The following is a 24,471-nucleotide window of genomic DNA, read 5'->3' on the forward strand; positions in this document are numbered from 1 at the left end:
TCACCAAGTCTTTTAATCACTGGCTAGCATTAAATGATTGATTCCATCATAATGTATCCTTAATCATTTAATTGTTTAAATTAGTCGGCTGTTTTGTCACACATCAAATTACAGCGAGCTTTGCAGAGCATACTCTTATGCTCTAACTCTTATTATTTAAGCAGTTAGTAAATTATGGAGAAGATAAGAAAGAAGTGGTTGACTATCTTTATCATTTAGTTTCCTTGGGAAAAGATTAAATTTGGACAGTGCTCATTGCTGCTTATAAGTTAAACTGTATCACTCCAAGCGAATATATCTAATGGATGGATATATTTATAGCTAGAACATACAGGAGTCCAAAGTACAAAATTCCAACACATGAAGAAGCAAGGATTGGAAATGCTCATTTTTATTCAAAAGTTTTACCTGCATTGTAGATAATTGATAGAAATATTTTTCTTTCGTTTTCCTACAGATATTTCTCTACAGATGAAGTATTCACTGAGAAATAGGTCTAATCTTCCGCATGTTGCTTAAAAAATTTGACACGATGAAGAAAAGGAAGGATTTGATTTGGTTCCTCGACTGATTATTGATAATCACAAGTGCTAATATTACCTACACTTTGGTCTTACGAGATTTCTATGTTTGTAATTTATCCACTCAGTGATTCACAAAAAGTAGCAAGAAACACGAAAAACTGGAGTTCTGATCTCTTGGACACATAAGTAGAGTAGTATTTGCTTGTGCATTATCAGATTTTGTGGTCCCTCATTCTAAGCATACATGCAACTGATTTCAGGCAACAATATAATAGCTAAGTAATGAGAATTATTATATATATGTATATATTGACCCAGAAAAGTTTAGTGCTCCTCTTTATATTCTGTTCATCCATGAAAGAAATGCTAAATTGAATAAGGAACTCTTATCAAAGCGGTTTTGGGGTTTTTGAATTTCTTTGCTCCTCTTACCTTTATATATATATCGGATCGTTGTAAGGATTCGAAACAAACAGGTGATTTTATCAAACTTGATAAGCAATTCATCCACGATGAGCTTCTTCCCGGGAAAATTGTTAAATTTTTTTTTCAATTATACTATCTCATTGTTTTAGGATTTCCAAAGTTTGCGAGGGGATTTCGAAGCATTATTTTAGATTTCAAATTCGTCCTATCATTCGATTCAATCTCATTTGAACTGTTCCTTTGCGAAAAAAAAGAAAGACGAAATGATAATTATATTTCACGAATCTATGAATTTTTAGGAGCTGTATTTGTCACTTTTGTTATTCAGGTATTTTTTGCATTGCCTTTAACTACATCTTCGCATAAACAAATTAAAGAAGCAAAAAAAAGTTTTGCAGTCTGGCAGTCTAATGCGCAACATCCCGTAAGTAACTTTTCTTCATTTCTTGAAATTCATAGTTTACTGATTTGAAAATGCGATTAGCAGTATACCGATTAAACCAATAGCAACTGCCGAAAATGTGACCGTCAAATTTTTTTTGCCCTGAAAAAGGCAGTGATTATAGGTACTTATTTCTTTTGATCCAATATCCAGTTTTAATTTATAAGTATTTCCGACCATATTAAATTCTGATGAAACTTCAATAAAATTGGCTCACTTTGATATCTTTAAAAAGCAGCACATCCGCTAGAATTCCAATTGTTGATGGCAGCTGAAATGTTCAAAATATTTGGCCAATTAATAGCTAGTTTTATTTCCCAATAATCGGACCTGTATGTTTTATGATATCGCATGAAATGAAATGAAACAAACCCGCATAGTGATTGGGAAGCTAACAGTTTGTGATAGCATACGATTTGAAACAAACCACAGTGTCATTCCAGTACACCATAATACTCCATAAGCAGCTGAGGGTAGTATCTAAATACTCGAAAACCCTTTTGAACTTTTCAAAACAGGAGAATAGGATAAGGCTGAAGAAGAAGGGAGTAGGTAGGATATCTTTTAGTTTTAAAATCATTCTTCTCATTGAACAGGACAGCCATTCCTGATTCCAACAATGGAATATTCTTGATTGCTTCAGTGGGCAATGAAATTCCAACTATTCAGCTCACTCAAATTCCTAGCAATAGATGTTGGTGATGGTCATATGTCAAAAAGTTACCAGTTCTGTTGGAGCATATATGCGACCCCTCATCCATATGCAATAGGCAATGAAATATGCGGTTGAACAAGAAAATATTGCACAGAAATGTGGGAAAACATAGTCCAAGACTAAAATTAAGAGAACTAAAGTGAATTTCAGTCTTCTTCAGTGACAAGTAATCCAAAATTCACACAACTGGAACAGAATAATTACCATTAGGAGATGCATTTGAATCATTATCTTGAATATATACAATAGGAGTCATCATCAAACCATGAAGAATTCCCAAAAGTACGGATAACCCGAGATATCTGCAAATTTATACATAACGCTCAGTTAATCATACTAAACTAAGAATGTCACAGTCCTTTATAAGGTAGAATTCACGGAAGTAAATTTGTCATCGAACCAGATGGTAATCCTGACGTGTGTGGTATTATTACCAATTAATCAGTCATACACTCTTCAAATTATCAATCATATGGTCTTCAAAACGATGCGATTGTATGAATCAGGGGAGAAACAAAAACAATTATCTGTGAACAGTGGAAAACAATATTGAGGAAGTGCCAATGAATTAAGTAGTGAGAATGATCGTAAAGGTAGAAAATTTCACGACAAACTGATGACGAATATTTCAATTTCATTTTGAACACCCTTACCTTACTTTTGTTTTTGTTGTATGAGCAGTGTCAATTTGCTGTTGTGCCGAAGTGTCTCCTACTTGTTGCATTGAAATTACATTACCTTCTGTGATAGGATATCCTTCCTGATTCTTATGTTTCACGAAAACAAATATAAATCCACTACAAACAGAAGAATGGAATTGGAATCCATAGTTATGGTAACTGCATTTTGCACTTGTATCTCATCATCAGATGCAACAAAATTTTTAAAAAAATATTCTCAAACCTTTCCTGATTTATTACTGGATTGGACTTTTCCTGATTTACTTGCTGGATTCATTTACCTGGATTTTGCTTATTTTGCCGATGAATAAAATGACTGAATCACTGATGCAGAGTAAAAAAAAACTTCCCTAGCAATTCGGGAGATTTATCTTTTTTATCATTTTGATGGAAATTTGAGGCTAACGAAAAGAAGATTAGTTGATTGCTGAGGTAGTCACTCTCAAGTAATTAGTTCACTGTTTACCTAAACAAGCGATACCTGAGTAGAACGAAAAGCAGTCCAACGACGTTCATTGCATTATTGTAAACCAATTGCGGATGTGTACCGAAAAAACCGAATCGCGCTACTCCCCAGCCAACTAATACCTAATATTAGGTAAGATATTATTTCTGAACTAGAAGGCCGAAATCGAGAAAGCTAAAAAAGAAGAAAGAAAGGTATCAAGGTTCGATTGCTCACTGATCTTTTTTTTTACTGGCACGGAAATACTTACCTGTACAGAACTCCAAACCAACATGGCAACGCCGATGCCAAGGTGATTGATGAGTGGAACTGATGCTATATTACCTAAAATTAAACTTCGACAGTGAAAACAAATCTGAACGTTGAAACACTGAAAGAAGCTCCTTTGATTTCAGACCTACCACCGTTACTACTCTGCCCAAACATTACCAATAAACGAATAACAAGTTCTTGAAGAAGTCCACGACAGCAATTATCACCAAAATGTCCTCTTTTCTATTGGTGAAAACCGATTGAAATAACTATAAATCAGTTCTTATTGTAAAGTTATTTAACTGTTGCAAACAGAAAACCACCAATCATAGCGATCGGATTGAAGGACGGGAAGCCTCTTACGATGTTTATTATGAAGCCGAGGAGGAATACAATGGCGCATTGTATCCATTGCACGTATAATCCTGCAATTTTGGAGTTGAGAAAATGAAGAAAGTATTGTTGATGACATTAAGTGGGACGTTTACAGACCCAATGACAAAATATATTGAAGGTACCATCTTTGCTGTCGAACTTATGCAGCGGAGCAAACATAAAGCCAAAAGCGATACACGATATGATGCACGATATGAATCCGATCACGGCCTCATTCATTTTTCCATTCTGAAATTGGAAATCTTATAGCACTTTCGAGATTCCTCAATTTTCTCTGTATAGTTCTCGATATTATTATTCAGTGTTCTGCCAATATTCTGCCTAGAAATGCACTAGAAGCAGTGGACTTTGTTTAGAACGATTATCTGAAATTATCACGATGATCTAATGCATCCATCAATCTCACATAGTCTTTCTAGATAGAATCTGCTGTTCCCATTGAATACAAGCACCTGTAAAAAGGACATATTAAAATTTAATTTTTCTCTTACTAAACGGACGATTAAAAGTTGAAAAATTGCAGCAATAAGTATACAAAAATCACAAAAATTTTCTCATCATTCCAAGAATTCAATTTTGTTTTTCAAAAAAAATAAGAAATTTTTTGGAAGAGTTTGGGAAATCAACACTTAGAGCTTTTAGAATTCAATCAGTAGAGAAGATAACACTGACAAATGATTCACCACTTTTGTCATTGATTTGAAAACATTATAAATGGTTATCTATTTGCAATTAGCCACGATCGTAGAGATTTCCAATTATTACTATGATAAACACCGATGTTAACTGTACCAGTGGGAACTGGTTTTCAGCTGTTCCCCTTTCAGCCTTTCCCATCAGTTTTATCTTTCACCTATCACCAAAAAATATTTCCACATTTCTGCGGTGTATCATCAAAGATAAACATCCTTGACCTTTTCAAGTATGCAGTTAATTCAAATCACAACCATATCATATCTGAACGTGAGGAATATCCGTGAAGGATCAGCGGCTATTATTGCACGCTATGATTAGCGCACACCAAAAAACAAATAGTATTTTACAGTTTATTCTCTCCAGGAAAGCCTTACAGCATGCAATTGAATTGAAGTAAATGCATAGAAATGTAATGAAAGTACATGAATACAAAAATTATGACAAATTGATCTATGATTCATCACTTGATAAAAATGACACGTTAAAGTGTTGTGTCTTCAGACAAGTTTTGATAAGCGATAAGTATTCACTTCAGAGAAGTGTAGTACTGAAGTGGAAAAGCCATCGTCAAAAGTATTTTGATAGATTGAACTGATAGAAAGGATTGATTTTAGGAAACAAAAAACGGCTTTTGTTTGTTTAATTAATCAAGGTACACGAAAACTGTAAAATACAATATAACCAGTATGACATGAAATCAAGAATTATACAAAAGTCAACTTAAAATGAAAGAATTACCACCCATAAAATTGGTAGAACTGCTTTCCAAAGCATATGTTTCAGTTTAATACTTCCTCACTTCTTTCATTCCTCCTACTCCTTCGAAACTTTTTTTTAAAGCTATGTCTCTGTTATATTTGATAAAATTAGCATTTTTGAACTTTTAACATGCCTATTTTTGATCATTTTGTCATATTCAGTAAAGGAGCAATTGATTGATTACATAGTTAAGTTTGTAAGATAACTTTGATAAATTGCAAGAATTTTGCTGCAAATATTTCGATACCACTTGAAAATGCAAATTATTTAGGTTTAGAAAATCCATAAAAATAGATGCTGAGCATATACAGATATGTATATATACTGAAAGAAATATAAAGCACATTTGACTACGTTATTGCCGCCCATTTTAATTCTGTCCCGTTTCGACTGCACCCAAATATAATTTTGTGAATGCAAGGAGATTAGTCAAAGCAATTTGATGAAAACTTTAAACAATTCAAATCGATGTCTTCAATTGGATTTTAAGTTTCAATCTACTCAATCTAGCATGAAACTTATTACTTTAATTTCATAAATCATCCACTGAACAACGGACAATTTTGAAATTAATACAAATTCAGAAATGACAGCAATATAAATAGTATTTCTTGAGATTATTTCAAAAGCCTTTTCCGAGATGAGTTTTCTCAATCTCATCTGAACTGCACCTTCTTGAACACTGATTTCGCTTATTTTTAGCATGCAAATCATTTGCAAAGTATTAAATTCCATCTTTTTCAGATATTTTCTACTTCATTATGGATGCGATCAGCAAGTTAATGAAAATGGAATAACAGTTAGAATGAAAACTAATTAATTGTAAATTGCATGGAAGTGTGAGACTGGTATTGGGAAATTTGTTTTTCTGTCGAACTCGTTTCTCGGCGATACAGATTTATTCGGAATATAATATTGTTCTTGCACAATATTACTAGTTAACAAGAAAAAATATATATGTATATAACACAATGAATTTGTAAGCAATGATAAATGAAAGCAAGTAATATCATCAACTAACAAACTCCTTGTCGTTCCCTTGGCCAATAATTTGACTGTCGGTTAGTTGATAGGTCGTTGAGTTGGGAATACGTTATGGGAAATGTATTTAGTGAATAGAAAAATATCGTTGTTACCCAATGGTGCGGATATGCGAAGATGTATGTCGTCATTTGTGGTTCAGTCGTGGAGAATAAACGAAAAGGATGTATCGTCTGCTCGATTGTAAAAAACTGTCTGTCTCGGGATTTTTTCATATATATATATAGCACTGTCCATTGTGTAGGTACTGAGACGTTTTTGTTTTACGCTGTCTATTGTTAGCTTATATCCTCTTCATTGCTTTAATTTTACTTACAAAATTTTGTCACCCCGTTTGTTGGATATTACGGAAATTTTGTTTGAACACAACTTTAATTTCGGTAATCCGACAGAAAATTTGCATTGTAATTTTCGGAATTTTTCCTATAACTGAAAAAGAATTAGAAGCAGAAAGTCAGTCAGTGAAAAGTATAACTTATCATCTTCATCTGTTCAAACCATTTGAATCACACTTTATTTTACATTTCAAATTCATCCCACCATTGGCTTGATTTAAATTCCAATTCAAACTTCACCCAAAATTGTAAGTTTTCAATATACTAAATGATTGTTCACATGTTGCTCTCTTTGAAAATCCATTTATCGATTTTCGAGAGATTTGGAAAGCTTACTGCATGAAAATGGATGAATTGCTATTTTTTGGCACATTGGTTTGTGTCAACTCTAAGGAATAGAGTCAACACAAACCGGTGTACCCAAAAATGAATTAAATCAATTTGAAAGTTTAAAAAATGATATCATAACAAACATAATATAAAATGATGTTTATTATGATTTTATCATATAAAATTCGTAATAAACTAATGTAGCAGAATCAATTTTTGAAGTTAATCTAAGCTGGTCTGACTAGCAAAAATGGATATCAGATCGAGTATCGCGACCAAACATTTAATTTGACCAGATATATTATTATGAAAGATAGTGTTTAATATATAAATGCTGAAATGCTTTCTCATTAAAGCAAATATCTCTTCAATTCCCATTTCTCCATTTTCTTCATTAATTTAAAGTTTCATCAATTTGAGTTTTATAATTTATTTTGCTGTCAATTTCAAAATGTTGCAATTCAACAACATCATTTGAATTTCAAAAATATCATATAGCAATATTGTTCAGATTTAGATTTTGCATTATTTTTAAAGTAATATTCAGTTGCCGAAGAATTTGTCGATTTTTTAATTTCATTCACATGAACATTCGTACTTGAGAAATCTTTATTTCAGAGAGTTTTTTTCTTTATCATTCTTCTTGATTTGGTGATACATGATCATGACTCGCTTTGTTTAAATGATTTATAATCATTATGAATGATGGTCCTTTAAGATTTATTGCAGATAAACTTTCCTTTGAACAATTATTTATAACAGAATTTAACTCCATTCAGGGAATTATGGTTCGTAATTTTTGACTTTTACGACAGTTTCTTTTCCTCTGAAGTAAGTACTAAAAACTAGACGGGCTAAAATTTCAATTACATTTGTGATTTTTTCAACTTTTTCTTGTAAATACAACAGGACAATTTGTCAGAATCCGTTTTCTGGCGATCGTTTATTATTAACCGTACATTATCAGAAATGAAGACCGCAGACTGAAGTGTTATTTTATATCATAATAATTAGTGGAATGTGATAAAATAAAATACAGAAAATTAAGGGCAACCAGTAAATGTGGAAAATTCAGAGCTTACTGAACATCGTGTACGGGATTGCGCAGAAACACATTCAAGATAGGGACGAGCAGCACGAGTGAGAATCCGCAAATGACAGAAAGTAGCATTCAATCCGCTTACAATGATACTATAAAATTTGTGAATTTAAATTGATTTTATTTAATTTCAATTCAGTTTAGCGTAATTCAGTTTCAACTATGCAGCAGTACATGATACTATTTCAGTAACTTACCTGTTAGAAAAAGAAGAAAACTGAAAATGTATAATCTTACTTTCCATCCCTGAAGCCTACACATGCTAATAGATCAGATGCTGTTGGTATGAGCTCACTCCACAGACAACCTGAAACCATGATATGATATGATCAGAAGTGCGTTTCAGTCTGTGGTTTTGAATCCTCGGGAAGAAAAGTCTAACCCAGTTTCTAGTTCATGTGAAAACTGCACACAAAAAGAAACTTACTTCCATCATCAACATTCCATAATTTTGCAGTATGATCAGCGGAAACACTCAGCAGTATGCGTTTCGAGGTTACCTGCTGAGGGAGAAAAATGGTACAGCTCACCGATTCTTCATGTCCATGATATTCGAGAATCATTCTCTTCTGTCGGATATCCCACAGCTAGAAATAACCTCGAATAAATTGGTGGATACAATGAATTGATTAAGGTTAAAAGGTTGCCATCCCCCACTTTATACTAATCTGATCTGAAAATGATGGAATTCTTGGACAATTGGATTGATACATGAACAAAACAGAAAAAGACAGGGACATTATACTATTGCACATATTTTTGAAACTTAAATAATTATGCAATAGATTTTACCGTAATTTCGCATCCATCGCCGTTAGAACCATTACTTGATGTAATGCAGTAATTACCATCCGGTAAAAAATCGCAATGTGTAAGCATATGGTTTTTCTTTGGGAACTGAAACGCAAGGCACAGATTGCGACCATCCCAGATCCTGCAATAATATTTACCGAAGGAAAGCTTGAACTTTAGTTTGAGACCTGATTTTTTCTCTCCAACACTAAGCAGTATAATTCGTTTTTGTTTGTTAGTATTAAGCAGTTTTCTACAAATGTGGAAATTCAGGAAGCTTACTTCAGTTGTTTGTCTTCCGAAGATTGGGCAAGTAGATTATTTGCGTTACAGTGTGATATATGAGTTACCTGTAATTGTACACTTTTTCCATGTTTCACTTCTTTTAATTAAATATTATTTGTTTCTTTAATTAAATCAACTTTCTGTTCTCATATAGAAAATCAAGTATGACAACCTGTCACTAAATTTAAATTCATGAAATGAAAAAAAATGGCTACCAAATTCCTGGAATGTCGAGCAGCGCGCAAGCACGTACCCATTTCGAGATCCCATAGCCGCAAGGTAGCGTCTCGTGCTCCCGAGACAAATCTCGTTTCTACAATTTTGATATTGTAGTTTCATAAACTTGGTGTTCGTCTCACGTTTTTTGAAATACTTATTGACGATCAGAGATCTCTAAGAGGATTGCTGCGCTGAATGATATATATTACTCACCATCAAGTATGGCCAATCCACCGATGCTCATCTGATGTCCTGAAAAAATGCGTAGAGTACTCGGGCTGTCGAATTGCCATAGCCTGATTTGGGAATCTCGTGATCCACTGAGAATAAAATGCTTTGCAAATGTATTTCGATATGCAATCTACAAAATGCAGATGAATTTGGAAGTAAATTTTGAATTTTAATCTTCAGTTCAAAAAGATCTTCCAGAAAGCACCGTTGACTAATCTGTTTTCGTCCACAAGGCTTGTAGTTCCCTTTTGATTCCTATAATGAGTTGCATGTGCTTTTGATGTGAATTACGTGTGCGAATAATTCCATTATAAGCAAGCAATGACTATTGCTTTTCTTGTCTTATTTGAAGAAAATCAGTTACAAGGAAGTAAGCCTGGTTTCAAGAAAAATGAAAAAGTTTCTGGTTTGTGGTTTGATTGAAAAGTCACACATACTTCTCCTTTTCCAGTTTTCCTCTTTTAATTACTTGTGAAAGAGATCTGACCTGTTCGTTATTACTAACTAAACGTCAATATATTTTAGCTAAGAAATAGATGTCTAAAGAAGCTGAAAAAGAAATGTTAATGAGGATTTATAAGATTTGCAGTTTTCCGCAACGTTAGCCAATCTTTTTTTTGCTTCTCCGATTTTCGAATTCGGTACTTCCATAACTTCTAACTACTAAGAATAATTTTATGAAGAAAATTAGATTTTGATATTTCATACAAGGAAAAACAGAAAGTCTTGATCAATATCTTGTGAACTTCTATTACCTTGGTGACTTCTTTCTCGTGACCGTACCATCGTAGAACACATTTTCCTGTGTCTGTATTGTTCAGCGCTATCAGCTGTAATGTACTTCACTACTTAATCTAAAGTTATCTAAAACAAATCTAGCAGTGTATTTAAAAAAGCGAACCTTATCACGGCCTCCACTAAGTACTATACCAGGCCTTACTGGTGCCAGTGCTCCAATAGCATCGCTATGGACAGGAGCGCGTATGATAGGATGGATTTCCCTGAACTGTGATGTACTTCTGGATCTAAAGGATTTTCTTTAACTTTCCAGAGTATATGTCGCCTTACAATTTATGAATATTGGATCATTGAAACAAAATCATTTCATAACAGCTTAGCCATACAATGATGAGCCAGAAATGGTAATTAAACAATACAAGTAAGAAACTAATTTTAAGACTTAGGCAAATACAGACTGTCTGGATCTACTGATGGTCACGTAATGGCTAGTGTCATTTGAGACCCGTTGAAGTTTTCGGTAAATAGGGATCCACTGCGACACAATGTAATGTGGTATCGAGATCAAATTTTCTGGAGTAATCAATAAATCCCCTACTGAACTGTTTAGTTTCCAGTCTATTGATGGACTAACTGATGAAATAACCCAAAAAATAAAACTAAAGAAATCTTCTAAATTTGTTTAGCAAATTTATACATTTTGACATATGATGTATGATCTGTGGAAGAGAATCGTCTGGCCCATTTCTGTAGTTTTGATATGTCCGTTCCGGTTGTTGCTGAAGATGGGAGTAATTCGGATGGATCCTGAGTAGCCAAGTGAGTGTAACTATTGCCCATTACGGAATAGCAGATGAATGAATGTTCAGCATCCTGTAAAGATTATCGGCAAATTATACAATGATTGATTTCATTGGTTTCCTGAAAATAATGATAAGCCCTAACTGATCGATAAGAGATAAAGCAATCATTGCAATAATATAGCAAAAAGCTGTGTTTGGCTAGACGCACATGTATGTGCTATGTTTTGCAAAAAATTCCGTCCATTAGGCTCTTAATTCACATGTATTTGAAATAATTTAAAATAAAAGCTGATAATTTTGATTTTGTAATTGAAAACTGAAACGTAGAACATGATCGAAAGAATATTTTAGTATTGTATCACTGATAAATGGTTTATCGTTGTCTTTAAGAGAACCGCATAAACTTGGCTGATCTGTCTCGAAATTTGGAATTATATATTTATACTCCTCTAAACTAAATCATTACCAGCTTGAAATGTTCCTAAAATAAAGATTAAGGATGAGAATATATCATTTACGGCTGTAAATTAATTCCTTGCAACAACTTGCAAATAAATTCAACCCAATCTATGTTGAAGTGATTGCAGGCTACTTCTAAAACAATATAAAGATAAATTAATATCACAATAAGAAGACAACAAAGGTGCAACGATTTCATTTGAGTAAGAAAAGATAATGCTTCAAGATGCATATTAAGGAGACATTTCAGATATTGGTAATCATTAAGAAACATCGCTTAATGAGTTAGTAATTCAATATGAAATGTCAACGATATTTCCATGGATACCTTTATAATTGAACCGTTCGTACAGCGAATATTTCGCGGAAGAAAAGAAAATCACTGAGGGCTAACTTCTCCCCAATGAAGGTATCCATGGCAATGCTGCTGAAAACATTTTCAGGTAGCTGGAAATGCATTTGCCAACTGATAAGAGTGTTTCGAATTACTTGACAAACATCTGTCTAACTAGTTATGTAGGGATAAAGTTGAATATAAACAACTACCTTGTGTTAATTCATTGTAAGCTACTTTGGGTACATGGATGAAATTATAATGATACTGATAAACTGATTAGTAATACGTCATGATATTTTGGGAAACAATCACAATCATTTAGTGCGGAATGATTGAATAACTGCTACTGTAAACCTCTTTGATGAAATTTACGTTCCGTTACAAAATGACTATCCCAAGGAAGCGCAAAGTTCCGCTCTAATCAAGCTGTCATGAAAACAAATGAGAAATTCATAATAAAGATGAGATGCTCTCTTTGTCAAACATATATAATTCATGGAAGATAATACCTCCCCATGGAGAGCATTAGCGGAAAAAGAATATCATCCAAGAAGCGCCATAATGGGGTAAGGAAAGTGTACTGCTCAGATGATACTTGAGACTGTGATGAGCAGAAAGCTGAGCTAATTTCTTTGCCTTTTTTTGGTCAAACTATAAAGCTAATCCCAGAATTGCAAAACTACTTTTTAAATGATGAGCAGCGTTGTGCGCTCTTTTTTGAAACCCTATTGCACCTAATTATTTTCTTCTTCTCGTAATTATAATATCAAATTCCTTATCAGAGCAACTGCAATTACAGGACTTCGTCCATTGCATATTTACAGTGATGAAATTGTAAGTTATCAAAGTGAAATGAATACTAACTTTTTTCAAAAGAGAATTCTATTAGTTCAAGCATTTTGAGAAAAATAATACTATTAGTATTATCAAAAAATTCAAACTGGTGATAATTCGAAGTACCATTCATGGTAAGATACAATAAAACAGAAATAGTTTTCTTTCGTCTCTTTTACCACAGCCATTAGCACAAGGAAAAAAGCTCTATAAATGCTGTAAGTGAACATATCAAACATATAGTTGCTATGGAAATAATTCACATTTTCCTTCTCTAAACGATAATATACATTGACCAATGAATCGATCGAACGGTGAAATTAACTTTCTTTTCTGGACCTGAAATAGATTCGCAAATGGTACTTAGAGTAATCTGTAGATTGAAGTTAAGTTTATGGAAGGGATTAATTAGTAATTGTGAATGTGAACTTTAATTAGAGGTAATGAGAGAAAAAATAAAAATAATCAAGTTGTTGTCGAATCTCACAAACAACAACCAGAAATTGCAAAATATTTCATGTTTTAACAGGAATGGCTATTTTCCTTTCCCGTCGACGATCTTCCGGTATGACCGAATCCATTTGCAAAAATTGTTTGATCAGGTTAGAATTCTTCTCAATTGATTTGTGCAGATCATTAACCTTTATATTACGTAACCACTTTATAGGTAATTTGAAGCTATCTCAGTACTTCACCCATCTTCATGTTCATCTGTGACCTCCTTCTCAGCAATAAATATTAATTAGTCGCTTAATGGCTAATTTTTATTTCAGGTCTAACTGCAGTATCCCATATTTAAAGTTTCTTGTAACCTTCAATGTATTGCTATTTCATGAGACAATAGTGCAGCTTCATTTCGTAAGTTCCTTCTGTTACTTTTAAACTTGAACTATGTTAAAATGGAATTTATCGACGACCTAATAACATATCAAACAAAAATTGTTCCATTTCCTGCCCTCCTTTTGTACTATTTACATAATTTCTCAATCATCCCTATAAGCAAACAACATTGCAACTAAATTTAATTGATTTGAAATTAAAAAATTTGTTTAAAACCTACAAAAGTGGTTACTGATACTTTTCTCTCCAGCTCGACGATATTCAAACCTAAGCTTTACTTGATTTGAATTATAATAATTAAATTCTTCAGGTTTATATGAGATCCTTTTAAAGGACCGCGACTAATACACTTCAGTATTTCGAAGTGGGGAAAAATTGGAAGAGCATGAATAACAGCAGTAGGTAAATCTTGCTGCTGAATTTTCAAAAGATGAATTTAAAAGACAGGACTCTTTATTTCTGAGCTCTCGATTCTGAATATTCATGAACTTTTACTATAAATTAAACAGTATTATTTATTGGAAAATAATTAAAGTACTTTGAAGTTAATTGAAATGACATTTTTCATTAGTGTCAATATGTTTGTCAAGTATTTGTAATTTGTTTTGATTAATTCTACAAGAGATACAGTGTGATATGTTGAAAGATGAAATATAGTCTATCTTTCAGTAGTCACTAGTTAATCTTGCTAGCAAAAAAATTCGTAAGGTTTAAGTTAGAGTGATATGAATTCTGATGAATCATTATTCTGATGCAAATAACTTTCATATTTCTAGTCGGGTAATTAATGTTCATTTGAATGAAACCCATTTGTTTATTTTCATGACAAGATTTCTTCATCAATTTATAAAAAAATGATCATGTTAAATTCGGGAAAGTTTAAAATAAACGATAAGAGGTGAATGATAACTTTAGTTTCAAGGTCATTACAAATAAAGATAAGAGCATTTTTCAATACCAAAAAAAAAATTTATGCGCGAAAGAATAGCTCATCGTTGATGGAACTCCATGATAGCGGTATATTACGGTACAAAGGACCTCCTCTTCTTCAAAACCTTTCATGCCGCACATTTCAGTTTCATCCATTCATCGTCGATCGTCTTCGGATATTGTACTACAACCAGTCTTTCATTTATTCAAATTACGGTGCCGCCTTTGATTTCCATAACACGAATGCCACTATCAATATCCTGGTAATATTCTGAAAAAGTATCCTAGAATAACTGATAGCAGCTTGTAAACGAATTATTGTTTTCATAAGCATCGATATGTGCAGCTTATTCCAAGTTGCTCTTGAAAACAGTACATATATCGTTGGTTTACATAATCAATCTTTTTATTATAAATATTTTAAAATTTCTTATTGACAAAATCATTTTCATACTTAATCAATAAATATCATAGAAGTGTGCTTTCGCATTGATATAGAGATAATTTACCGAACAGAGAATTACAGATGAGTAAATTTGAAGAGCCCATTAAGTCCTTGTTAATCAATCATCTCAACATTACCAACTGACCATTCTATTTATGTAAAAGCACATTTCATCTCCCCTTCAAAGAAAAAAAATGCATTTTTAGTTGGACGGAAGGCCGCTTTCGTTTTCACTTTTCTACAGATTCAGCAATTTGATAACTTTTTGGTAGCATGTAACCATATCTCCATTAATATTTCGCCATCACAAGTCGTCAGTCTATCAGATTGTCCTTGAGCATAATCGATGCTTGACGATCTTCACTCTTGGACATCAATCGTCGAGAAATTTATCATAAATAAGTCTCGTAAAAAAAGAAATGCAAAACTTTGAATTTTAGTCTATTGATATGCACATAACATTATCGTATATAATGATTGCTTTAGCCATACTTTAGCTATAATTACAGTAGTTAGAGCAAGATGAACGAAACCGGAAAAACTCAGATCGAAACTGAATTTATAGCAATTCTCAATTCCCGCGATTCACTTATATTCTCAATTCTTCTATTTTAATCGAAAATTCCGCGTTAATATTATCAAAAAATGCATGCAGGAAAGTAATTCCAGTTGTGTTTTAGCTAATTACGTTCATATCCTCTTGCATTTGCAAGTTATTGTTAATCTGTAAAGTTTAAAATATTTATTAGAAAGCGAAAAATGTAAAAGGTGAAATTGTGGTATAAGGGTGTATTGGGGGGAGGGGGGAGGGAGGGGGGGGGGAGGGTGGTGGTTGTCACTGCGATCGGTTGTCCTATCTCTGTCTGAAATCGCAGTGTTTAATTGTCAACATCAATCGTCGAAGTAACCTTCAATTTGAATTTCATATCCCTTTTTTCATCAATAGTACAGTTAAAACTCCCATTCTAAACTTCTGACTAAACTAAGAATTTAATTTAATTCGTTAATTCATGCTGAAGGATATCTGTCGGAAAAATTTTCAGTTCGGAAAGAACAAAATGCTAGTTTATCGTTTTGCTTTTAGTATAGGCTCTCTTCCTTTTTCTGCAGTTATCACATTAACATGTATTTTGTTTCAGATTTATTTTATTTATGACAAATGTAAGTAAACTTTCGTTTGTAAATTTTTCAAATTAATTAGCAAATTTGCACAGCACATCAGTTAATTATGGTAGATTACAGTGATAAGTTCAAAAACGGAGAAATTTATCAACTTATGATACAGAGCAAAATAATCAGAATACTGTTGTGATAAAAAGTGTCGGCTTATGACGAGCCCAAAATCATTTGAGATTATGAATATCAATTCATTTCATACTTGATTAACTTTGTGACTCATTGATTTAATGGAATTTTCCGAATCAAATATTATCATCAATGAAATTAATATTATTCTGTGCTGCTATCATCTATTCAATTCTGTTCTATTCCATTTCAATCCCATCTAAAAGTATAATTATCATTATTTGATTTCATTTCTCGAAATCACTATGTTAAAGATATATATTATTGGAAGGATCGTCGGATAATTTTATAAGCAGATGTTGACGAAAATCGAATGGAAAAGTTTATTTCATTTCCACAAATAGCTGTGACAGGGGGTGGGAACGGGAACGTAAAACGTGAAAAGAATAGCACGCAGCGAACTTCAAAGCCATTACCGTGTCACAATCTTTTCAAATTGCTCTTCTTTTTCTTCTTTTTTGATCATTTGAATGAAATTTCTCCAAATTTCATAGGCGCTTAATGTTTGTTTAGTGCTATGGGTAGTAGACAACCTGGCAGTGCAACTGGATAGGGGCAATGATGAGTCCCAGCGATTGCATACCAAATAGCAGACAATGAAATTTTTGAGAGATGAGAGTGTCAGGGATTTTCACTATCAGAGCTTTGAAATTAATTTTATGGAAATTAAATCAATCGATCCTCCGTGAACTAAACTGCGCTTCCATTCATTCCTCTTTTCATTGGAAGTGACTGCATACCCTATACATTTGTCTAGCTTATTTAGTTGATATACCCATTAATTTACTAATTCATCACATTTATTCGTTGTGCATTAGTACATTTTTTGCATGCTATTAAACCGTACTGAAATTCTTAGTTCTCGGTAATTCCTGGGATATTCGGGAACTATTTTTTGATGGGATGCTCTAGTAGTGTAGCTTTATTTCAGGATTTTAAGACTAATATCATTTTGGAATATGTTTAAACAGCTTGCTCGCTACCTTCTCTTCTCGAAAACAATCCCCTCTGCAGCCGCCCTGTTGTCCGATCGTCCAACTTCGAATTTATTTCCCTTTGCACTGACAATTTTTTAAAGTGTTATTGGTGGACACAGCCATTATCCGAAACCTATACTTCCCGGTCTCTTTACCGTAAATCAATCATTTGAATAACCCTCATTTTGTTGGATGAAACCATCATTAGCACCCAAGGAAAGATAAAATGTTCGTTTATTTTATGAGAAATTCCTATTTGTTAGATAGGTCCGAACATTGTTTACATTGGTGAGAAGAAGCACGGACACACACAGATGCGCCCTTCCGTCTACCAAACCATTAATATCATCATTATTTCCACGACAGATGAGAAATTTATTTGCTTAAGAAGGAAATATCATTTTTCGAAAGCGAATTCTTTGGTCATTGGATCACTCCTTCATTAAACTGTAATTATTAATTAGTAGATGTATTCCATGAATACCAATGAAGTTAGGATGGATCAGGAGAATACTTAGATTTGAAAAGTTATGCAATGCAGGAAATATCATTTATGCAAAAACGTAGTCTGTTGTAATTCAGAAAGCTTTTTGAAATAATGCACCGTGCTCTTGCCTTCATTGTATCGTGAAAGACCTTGTAAAATATGAACTGTAAGGGTTGAAGTTATGAATTCAAATATATTACTTCTCCCTATCGGGTTACAAGCAATAATAGTAGGCTAAGCATGTTTTACTTTTAAACAAAAAAGTGATTTCAAATACCATTCATTAAAAAATTTTTCCTCTAGAATTTTGTAGGAAAATTTTATTCAATATCATAAAATGAAGGACCAAAATGATATTTGTCTAAATCTTCCTTCAACAATGTGGGAGAAAATGGATAGTGTCCTGACCTTGATGGATCGCTGTTCGAGAATGTCAGCGACGTGTTTTAAAAAATTGAAAAAACAAGAATTTTGATCAGATATGCAGCGATACGGATCTATTTATTGTGGCCGACCGTATGCTCGGCCATTCATATAGAATCACCAGACTACTACACCTTCTCCTACCGTTTTTCTTTTCAACTTTTCCCGAAACTGACTGCTTTGGTAAAGATTTCGAGAGTTGATATGAGATGCGAATGGTAATGGTACTCGTTTTTGCGTACCAAAACTTTCTAAAACTTGTTTGTTCCAATCACCTTTTAATATCTCGGGATGTTATGGAACATACAGTAGTATTTCAACTTTCTCTCTTTCATATCCTGAGCATCCCTCAAGTAGTCTGCTTTGCGGATATAACAGTAATATAAAATTTTGGTTTTGGGAAATTCAGAAAGATATGTCAAACTTTCTAGTTCTTGAACGATTGTTAATCTCGAGATATCTAAAAAAAATTCGAACAAAGATCAATTATTTAGTGTAACCTTTCCTACAATGAAAATTGACGCTTATGCGAGTATTAAACTATTTTGTTGAATTGCGCTTCTCGCTGAAACTGTCAATGTTGTTAGGCATAACATATTTCTATTTGGTATATTTTATATATTTCGTCACCGATCACTTTTTGCAATGTCTTGTTAATATTTCAAGAATCAAAATAAATAAGCTGGAAATTAAAAACATTAATAATTATAAATTCAAACTCGAAAGCTATACAAAAATAGTCTTAAAAATTCTTTTTAATCGGAATTTTTTTTTCTTTTGAACTTCTGCAAGCTCGCTGGCGCCTTCCAGTAATCTGATATGTCGTGTTCGATTATACGATATCCATTATCGGATCAATGACGACTAAGGCAAAACAAGGCGCCATCTAAAATGATAGTGACGAGAAGGCACTATAGTATAGTTTTTTTTTCTAAGGGTCTAGAAATGTTTTTTAAATAAAGGGTATGATGATCTATGGCTTGCCAACTGCCTCAAATTGTTAATCGAGCTTTACACAGTACATTACTGCAAATTTACACTACAGGAAGATGAGATGCGTTTTAGGATAACAATGTTCAAATTAGCCAAGCCATGAAAGATTTGAAATATTTTTACAAATAAATAATTAAAGACCACTTATTATGAAAGTGAGGAATTTCTTGTGATAAAGCCATGAAACACATTGTTAAAAGATTAGTTTTGGTTGGGTCAATTATGGTTAAAAGATCAATTTTGGTTAGAAGATCAGTCGTGATTGGATTGGTCAAGTTGTGTTATGTGCAACTGCAAAAAAAGTAGTATTTAAGTATATATATATATATACTTTCTAAGGCTTCCTTCTAATTTTTCATCTTAAACATATCTATCTATCTATCTATCTATCTATCTATCTATCTATCTATCTATATCTATATATATATAGATATATTTAGGATGAGAAATTAGAAAGGGGTCCTAAAACTAAGTCTTTGCTTAAAATGAACACATAAACTTATTATCAATTTGAAATTGAATGTAGTCTTAGCAAGCTTACAATTACTCAGTTTGTTAAATGAGAAGATAAGTTTAACTGAAAAGTACAAATTTAATATCAGTTTCTGATTTCTTCTTGATCATTTACGCAAATTTTCAGTGATTAAATGAAAATTCACATTCTATCAACGAAGAATCGTTTCTGCAACGTTTCTTTCAAAGAAAATAGAGAGGAATAAGGTAAAAAGAATGTTTCAACAGGAAGATCAGGAATGTCTGACCGGATAGCAGAACGTTTTATGATTGATATGCCTCAGCAAAAACCAATGTCAAAAAAGGTTGCTGTAATAAGCTGTGTCATCGTCATGTTTAGCAAACCCTCTAATTATGATCAATTGACACTTGGCCTTTTTGTGTATTATTTACAAATGAACTAGGAATTGTCTTCAATTCTTTTTCTTTTTTTTGAGAAATTTCGTATCAGTTTGTAACAGTTATTTGAACTTCTCCATATTTTCTGTTTTGTTTCCGTTACTTTAAGTCACTTTTTTTTTCCTAAGAATTTGGTGACATCTTCTTATACGGAGTTTTGCCCAGCGATAATACAGTTATACCAGAAGGTGAAGTTCTGCTCTGATGTAACATAGAACTATGCTAATGCAAACTGGAGCAAAACGGAAATTCACTCTGAACATTTATCAATATCAGTAAAGCATCTTAATCAATCTCGTGTGCTCGAACGGAACTGTTTAATGATTTGAATTCTCAATGCATAGCTTAGTCCGAGATGCAGTAGTGCAGTTACCATGAGTGATGCATACATCATTTCATGATCACAAGGATCCCGACGATCTGTATTATCGGAAAAATGTTATTGAGAAAGACACTGACTTGTGACTGGAAATGATGAAATAAAAGTGGCGGATAATTTGATCGAAAATTAATTTATCAGTTGTTGAAAAGTAATAAATAAAAGGATGCAAATGCGGGATGAAATTCAAAGCAGCGTTTCAATTCTATTGTATTTGTGCGGTCGGTCCCAGTTCATCTTAATTAGACGAACAAAAAAGCATAGATTTGTTCCAATTGCGGATCATTATCTCGTTTAAATGCGCTTACAATGAATGATTGATGCGATTGGCAACAACTTTCTCAATTTGAAAGCATTGTTTGTCATCGTAATAATGGCTTCAAACTTTATTACATTGAAGGAATGACCGTTCCATTCTCTTCTTTCACGTCTGTTCTATTGTATAAGCCTTACTCCTCTGGCACGATGCCCCAAATGTCAAAAATAACCATTCTTATGCTCATCACTCTTTCACTGGAATTCTGATCAGAAATAACAATCACAACCAAAACAGAACAAAGAAGAAATCGAGAAGAAATAATATCAGAGATTTCGCTTTCTTTTTGATGTGATGTTTAGAGAAAATGAAGAGTGAAAGATTTTTGAGTAGACTCAGAGAACGGTCAAATTCTGGGAGTCAAAATTGTAAAACACAAAACAAAACGTTGTTCTATTGAAGAAAGGACATAACATAAAATGTATTGGAAGTATAACATTGGACAGCTGTGATGATTTAAAATTAGTATAGGACATTCTAAATAGAGTGACCAATGAGAGATCGGTAAACCTTCTGACGTAGGTATTAATGTTTTGTGTGAGGAAACAGACAATTACAGATGGATAACTAAAAGCAAAATAATAAATTAAGAGTGGACAATAAGAATTGTTAAATACTCTAAGAAAATGTAATTTTAAGTGCTAAGTAATTAATGCGGAGGTAGGGAGTTTCATTTGTTGGAGCAAAAAAACGTTTCGTCAAGACAGTTCTACATATCCAGCTTCCTCTCGCCTATTTCATTATTGTTTCAATTGCTCGAATGGTTTCGGTCACAAAAATTTTCAACTCTAAAAGTTTGCTTCAAATTCATTTCGCTCGAATGTTTTTAAACTAACAAAACTTACTTTTTGTTTTCTTAAAATTAAATTTACAATTCAGCAAAACACGTCAATTTTTTTAGAAACACATATTATATGTGAGCACATTACTTTGTTGACATTATTTTTAACGCTCTTTCTGCAGCCTACTTTCAAATATTGCAATCATCCCGTGAACGCGCTTTTTTTTGCAGCAACCGCTTCCCAATGATTCCAACTCGAACTACCGGGAGATTTTTAATCAAGTTAAATTAACATCTTAATCTTCAGCTAATTGCAGGAAATTCCTAAACATAACGAAAATTCAAAATGATAGCTTTTGCCCGGGGGCAAAAAAACGAGAATACTTCTGTAGTAGAAGGATATGAACAAGGTCATTCTCGATTTTCGATTTTCAAAATGACAACTGAATAGTTTGGCGGTCTCCAGCGCACTTCCTCTATTTCCCATAATTTATAGACTCTCGAAGTATTTGTTGTATTGAATGTATAGATGGTAAAGAGAGGTGGCCTTGTATCTCGAATCCTTTCCTTTCTTTACCTTGTCTATCCTTCTCGACAATCTTTTCGAACCTCGCTCCATATTTCCATTACATCCTCTCCCTACAATTTTTAGAGGAAGAAGGAAGGTTGGAGGAGGAAGGTGGCGCCAAGCTGGTACACCTACTGATTAGTAGTGAACTGTAATTTACATAACAGATATTTGAAGTGGCAGTGACCATGGCCTAGAAAGATGTACACATCCTTTTTACAAGCTGGCGCCAATCTGTACGTACTTCGTCAGATGTGCACTCATTACTTTCAATTTTTAATTAAGCAAAAAAATGAAAAGGACACAAAATACTCAATTCCTTTTCTTAATTTATACAATTTTCCTTTAGCGACAGCAGATGAATGTTCCACTATTAAGCTTAAATATTTTAATATGTTTAAGTATCTCAAAATTACTTTCAAAATTTGGAAACTTGCAAATTTCAAAATTTGATTTCATCTTTAATCCACATATTTTGGAATCATTGTCGTATATTAATTGTTGTAGTCTAAGAAATGCTGTTTAGGGCGAGTATTTTTCCGGAACATTAAATTTTTTATGCGCAGAATGATGTAGAAATGATAGACAATATAAACGTTGTTGCAAAAAAAAAAAAGGAACATATTGAAGTTCACCAGAGTTATTTTGAAACAGATGGTCCTTCCGGAAGTAGAAAACTGTGAAATGAGTTCACTTAGCAAAGGTAAATACTTTGAGCAGTACCTGATCATTCCTTTTAGCATTCAAGAGAAGAAATCAGAGGAACTTGAACATTTTTGGAAAAAATTTCTCAAGTTTGCAATTTTATTCAAATCACATTGATGGGGTTTAACATAATCACTAGATTTCTTACTTTAAAAAAAAAAAAATAAGATGGCTGATAAACTGTGAAGAGAATGTCGCCCAGCTATTAGGAATTCAAAAGTCAATCTTGCGGGCATTGCGCAATGGTGTCCATATAGCTCAATGATTGCAATAAATTTGTTGTACAAATTTCCTATTATCGTAAATAGATTAATAATAAGCTATAAAATCAGGAAGACCATTGCATCATTTTCCTGCTCCATCGGCCAGATATCGATTTCACCGACCATAATTGTTCTACCACTAATTATGATTTGGAATTCTGTTCAGAAATTCTACATGGCAAAATAAGGAAAGTAGTATATATAGTCGACCATGACCTGATTTAATTTTTGGTGTTATACAAGCGCAAATAGGCCTTGTACAATATTTTTGTGGGATATCATTTCTGTAGTAGTTGGATTCCAATATCTTCATTTTCATTATTCCGGATTTTTCTTGAAGATAATTAAATAATTAAGACTCAACGACAGGATTGCTTTAAATAGAATAAAAAGTGACCCCTTCTTTCTACAAAAGAAAGCTGTTGAATGTTAGAATTCCAAAAAATATTTTAAATTAAATTTTAAATATCATTGTCTCTCCATAAATCGAAATGCTATTCCTTGCAAAACCAATTTTCACTTCATTATTGTACCTTCCACTGTCTAACTTCACAATTCATATATTGATTATGTATTATTTTTGAATTTGGAAGGAAGCGTCTTTCTGAAATAGTCAATGTTGCGTTCAAGAGCATTCCCCTCTGAATCATTTAATGCCTTCTATCCAATACAACATAAACTCTCATGATATTATAAAGAAAAATACACCGCCAAACACTTTTTTCGAATAAATTTTTTGTTTTTTTTTTTCAAAGCGTTTCCGAATCCCTGGATATACACAGTCATTAAGGGTTATTGAAATGGAGGTCATATACTTAGCGCTTATGGGCCTATCTGTCTGTCTAAATGTAGAAGCACAGAACCAGATGGTCAATATTACATATAAAATTTATACTGGCCAGTCAAATAATGATGAATTTTAAATATTAAATTCCATAAACAAAACAAATTCGAATACCATCAAATAAATAAATAATCGATTCATTGCATAAGCTATTATTATTATTCCAAAAATTGTTTGTTTCTTGTCATCTAAATAAATGAGTCATTTGAAAAATGCCAATAAAACAATGAAATGGAATGAATTGAATTGAACTGAATTAGGAAGGAGAAGGGGGAGAGGGAGGGAGGGGGTGGAGGTGAGAGGTTGAATCCATCACATACCACTATATGTTTATGTTACACACAACACACACATACACACATACACACACATACACAGACATAAACACATATATATATATATATATATATATATATATATATATATATATATATATAATNNNTA

The 24,471-nt window shown here is 32.8% G+C and overlaps 3 protein-coding genes across 3 annotated transcripts; 1 reads left to right on the top strand and 2 right to left on the bottom strand.

Moving 5' to 3' along the window:
• Positions 1-1,410: 1,410 nt before the first annotated feature.
• LOAG_01265 (hypothetical protein) lies at positions 1,411-4,120 on the bottom strand (the record flags this gene model as incomplete). Its single annotated transcript, XM_020445686.1, has 10 exons — positions 1,411-1,494; positions 1,610-1,663; positions 1,765-1,872; positions 2,117-2,226; positions 2,312-2,409; positions 2,761-2,904; positions 3,269-3,375; positions 3,504-3,588; positions 3,819-3,930; positions 4,024-4,120. 10 exons carry the CDS (start codon positions 4,118-4,120, stop codon positions 1,411-1,413), a joined length of 999 nt encoding a protein of 332 aa, XP_020303879.1.
• A 3,874-nt stretch (positions 4,121-7,994) lies between these two features.
• Positions 7,995-11,305, bottom strand: LOAG_01266 (hypothetical protein). The gene is made up of 10 exons (XM_003136805.2): positions 11,124-11,305; positions 10,590-10,713; positions 10,444-10,518; positions 9,671-9,818; positions 9,454-9,551; positions 9,236-9,303; positions 8,954-9,095; positions 8,589-8,748; positions 8,399-8,468; positions 7,995-8,253 (listed from the first exon to the last, which is right to left on the bottom strand). The coding sequence occupies exons 1-10, from the start codon at positions 11,264-11,266 to the stop codon at positions 8,106-8,108; spliced, it is 1,176 nt and encodes a 391-aa protein (XP_003136853.1). The 5' UTR covers positions 11,267-11,305; the 3' UTR covers positions 7,995-8,105.
• Positions 11,306-12,520: 1,215 nt separating this feature from the next.
• Positions 12,521-14,904, top strand: LOAG_01267 (hypothetical protein; the record flags this gene model as incomplete). The annotated part of the gene is made up of 4 exons (XM_003136806.1): positions 12,521-12,591; positions 12,808-12,859; positions 13,330-13,461; positions 14,638-14,904. 4 exons carry the CDS (start codon positions 12,521-12,523, stop codon positions 14,902-14,904), a joined length of 522 nt encoding a protein of 173 aa, XP_003136854.1.
• Between the last annotated feature and the right edge of the window lie 9,567 nt (positions 14,905-24,471).

Source organism: Loa loa, assembly GCF_000183805.2.
Source record: "Loa loa unplaced genomic scaffold supercont3.29, whole genome shotgun sequence".
Lineage (NCBI taxonomy): Eukaryota > Metazoa > Nematoda > Chromadorea > Rhabditida > Onchocercidae > Loa > Loa loa.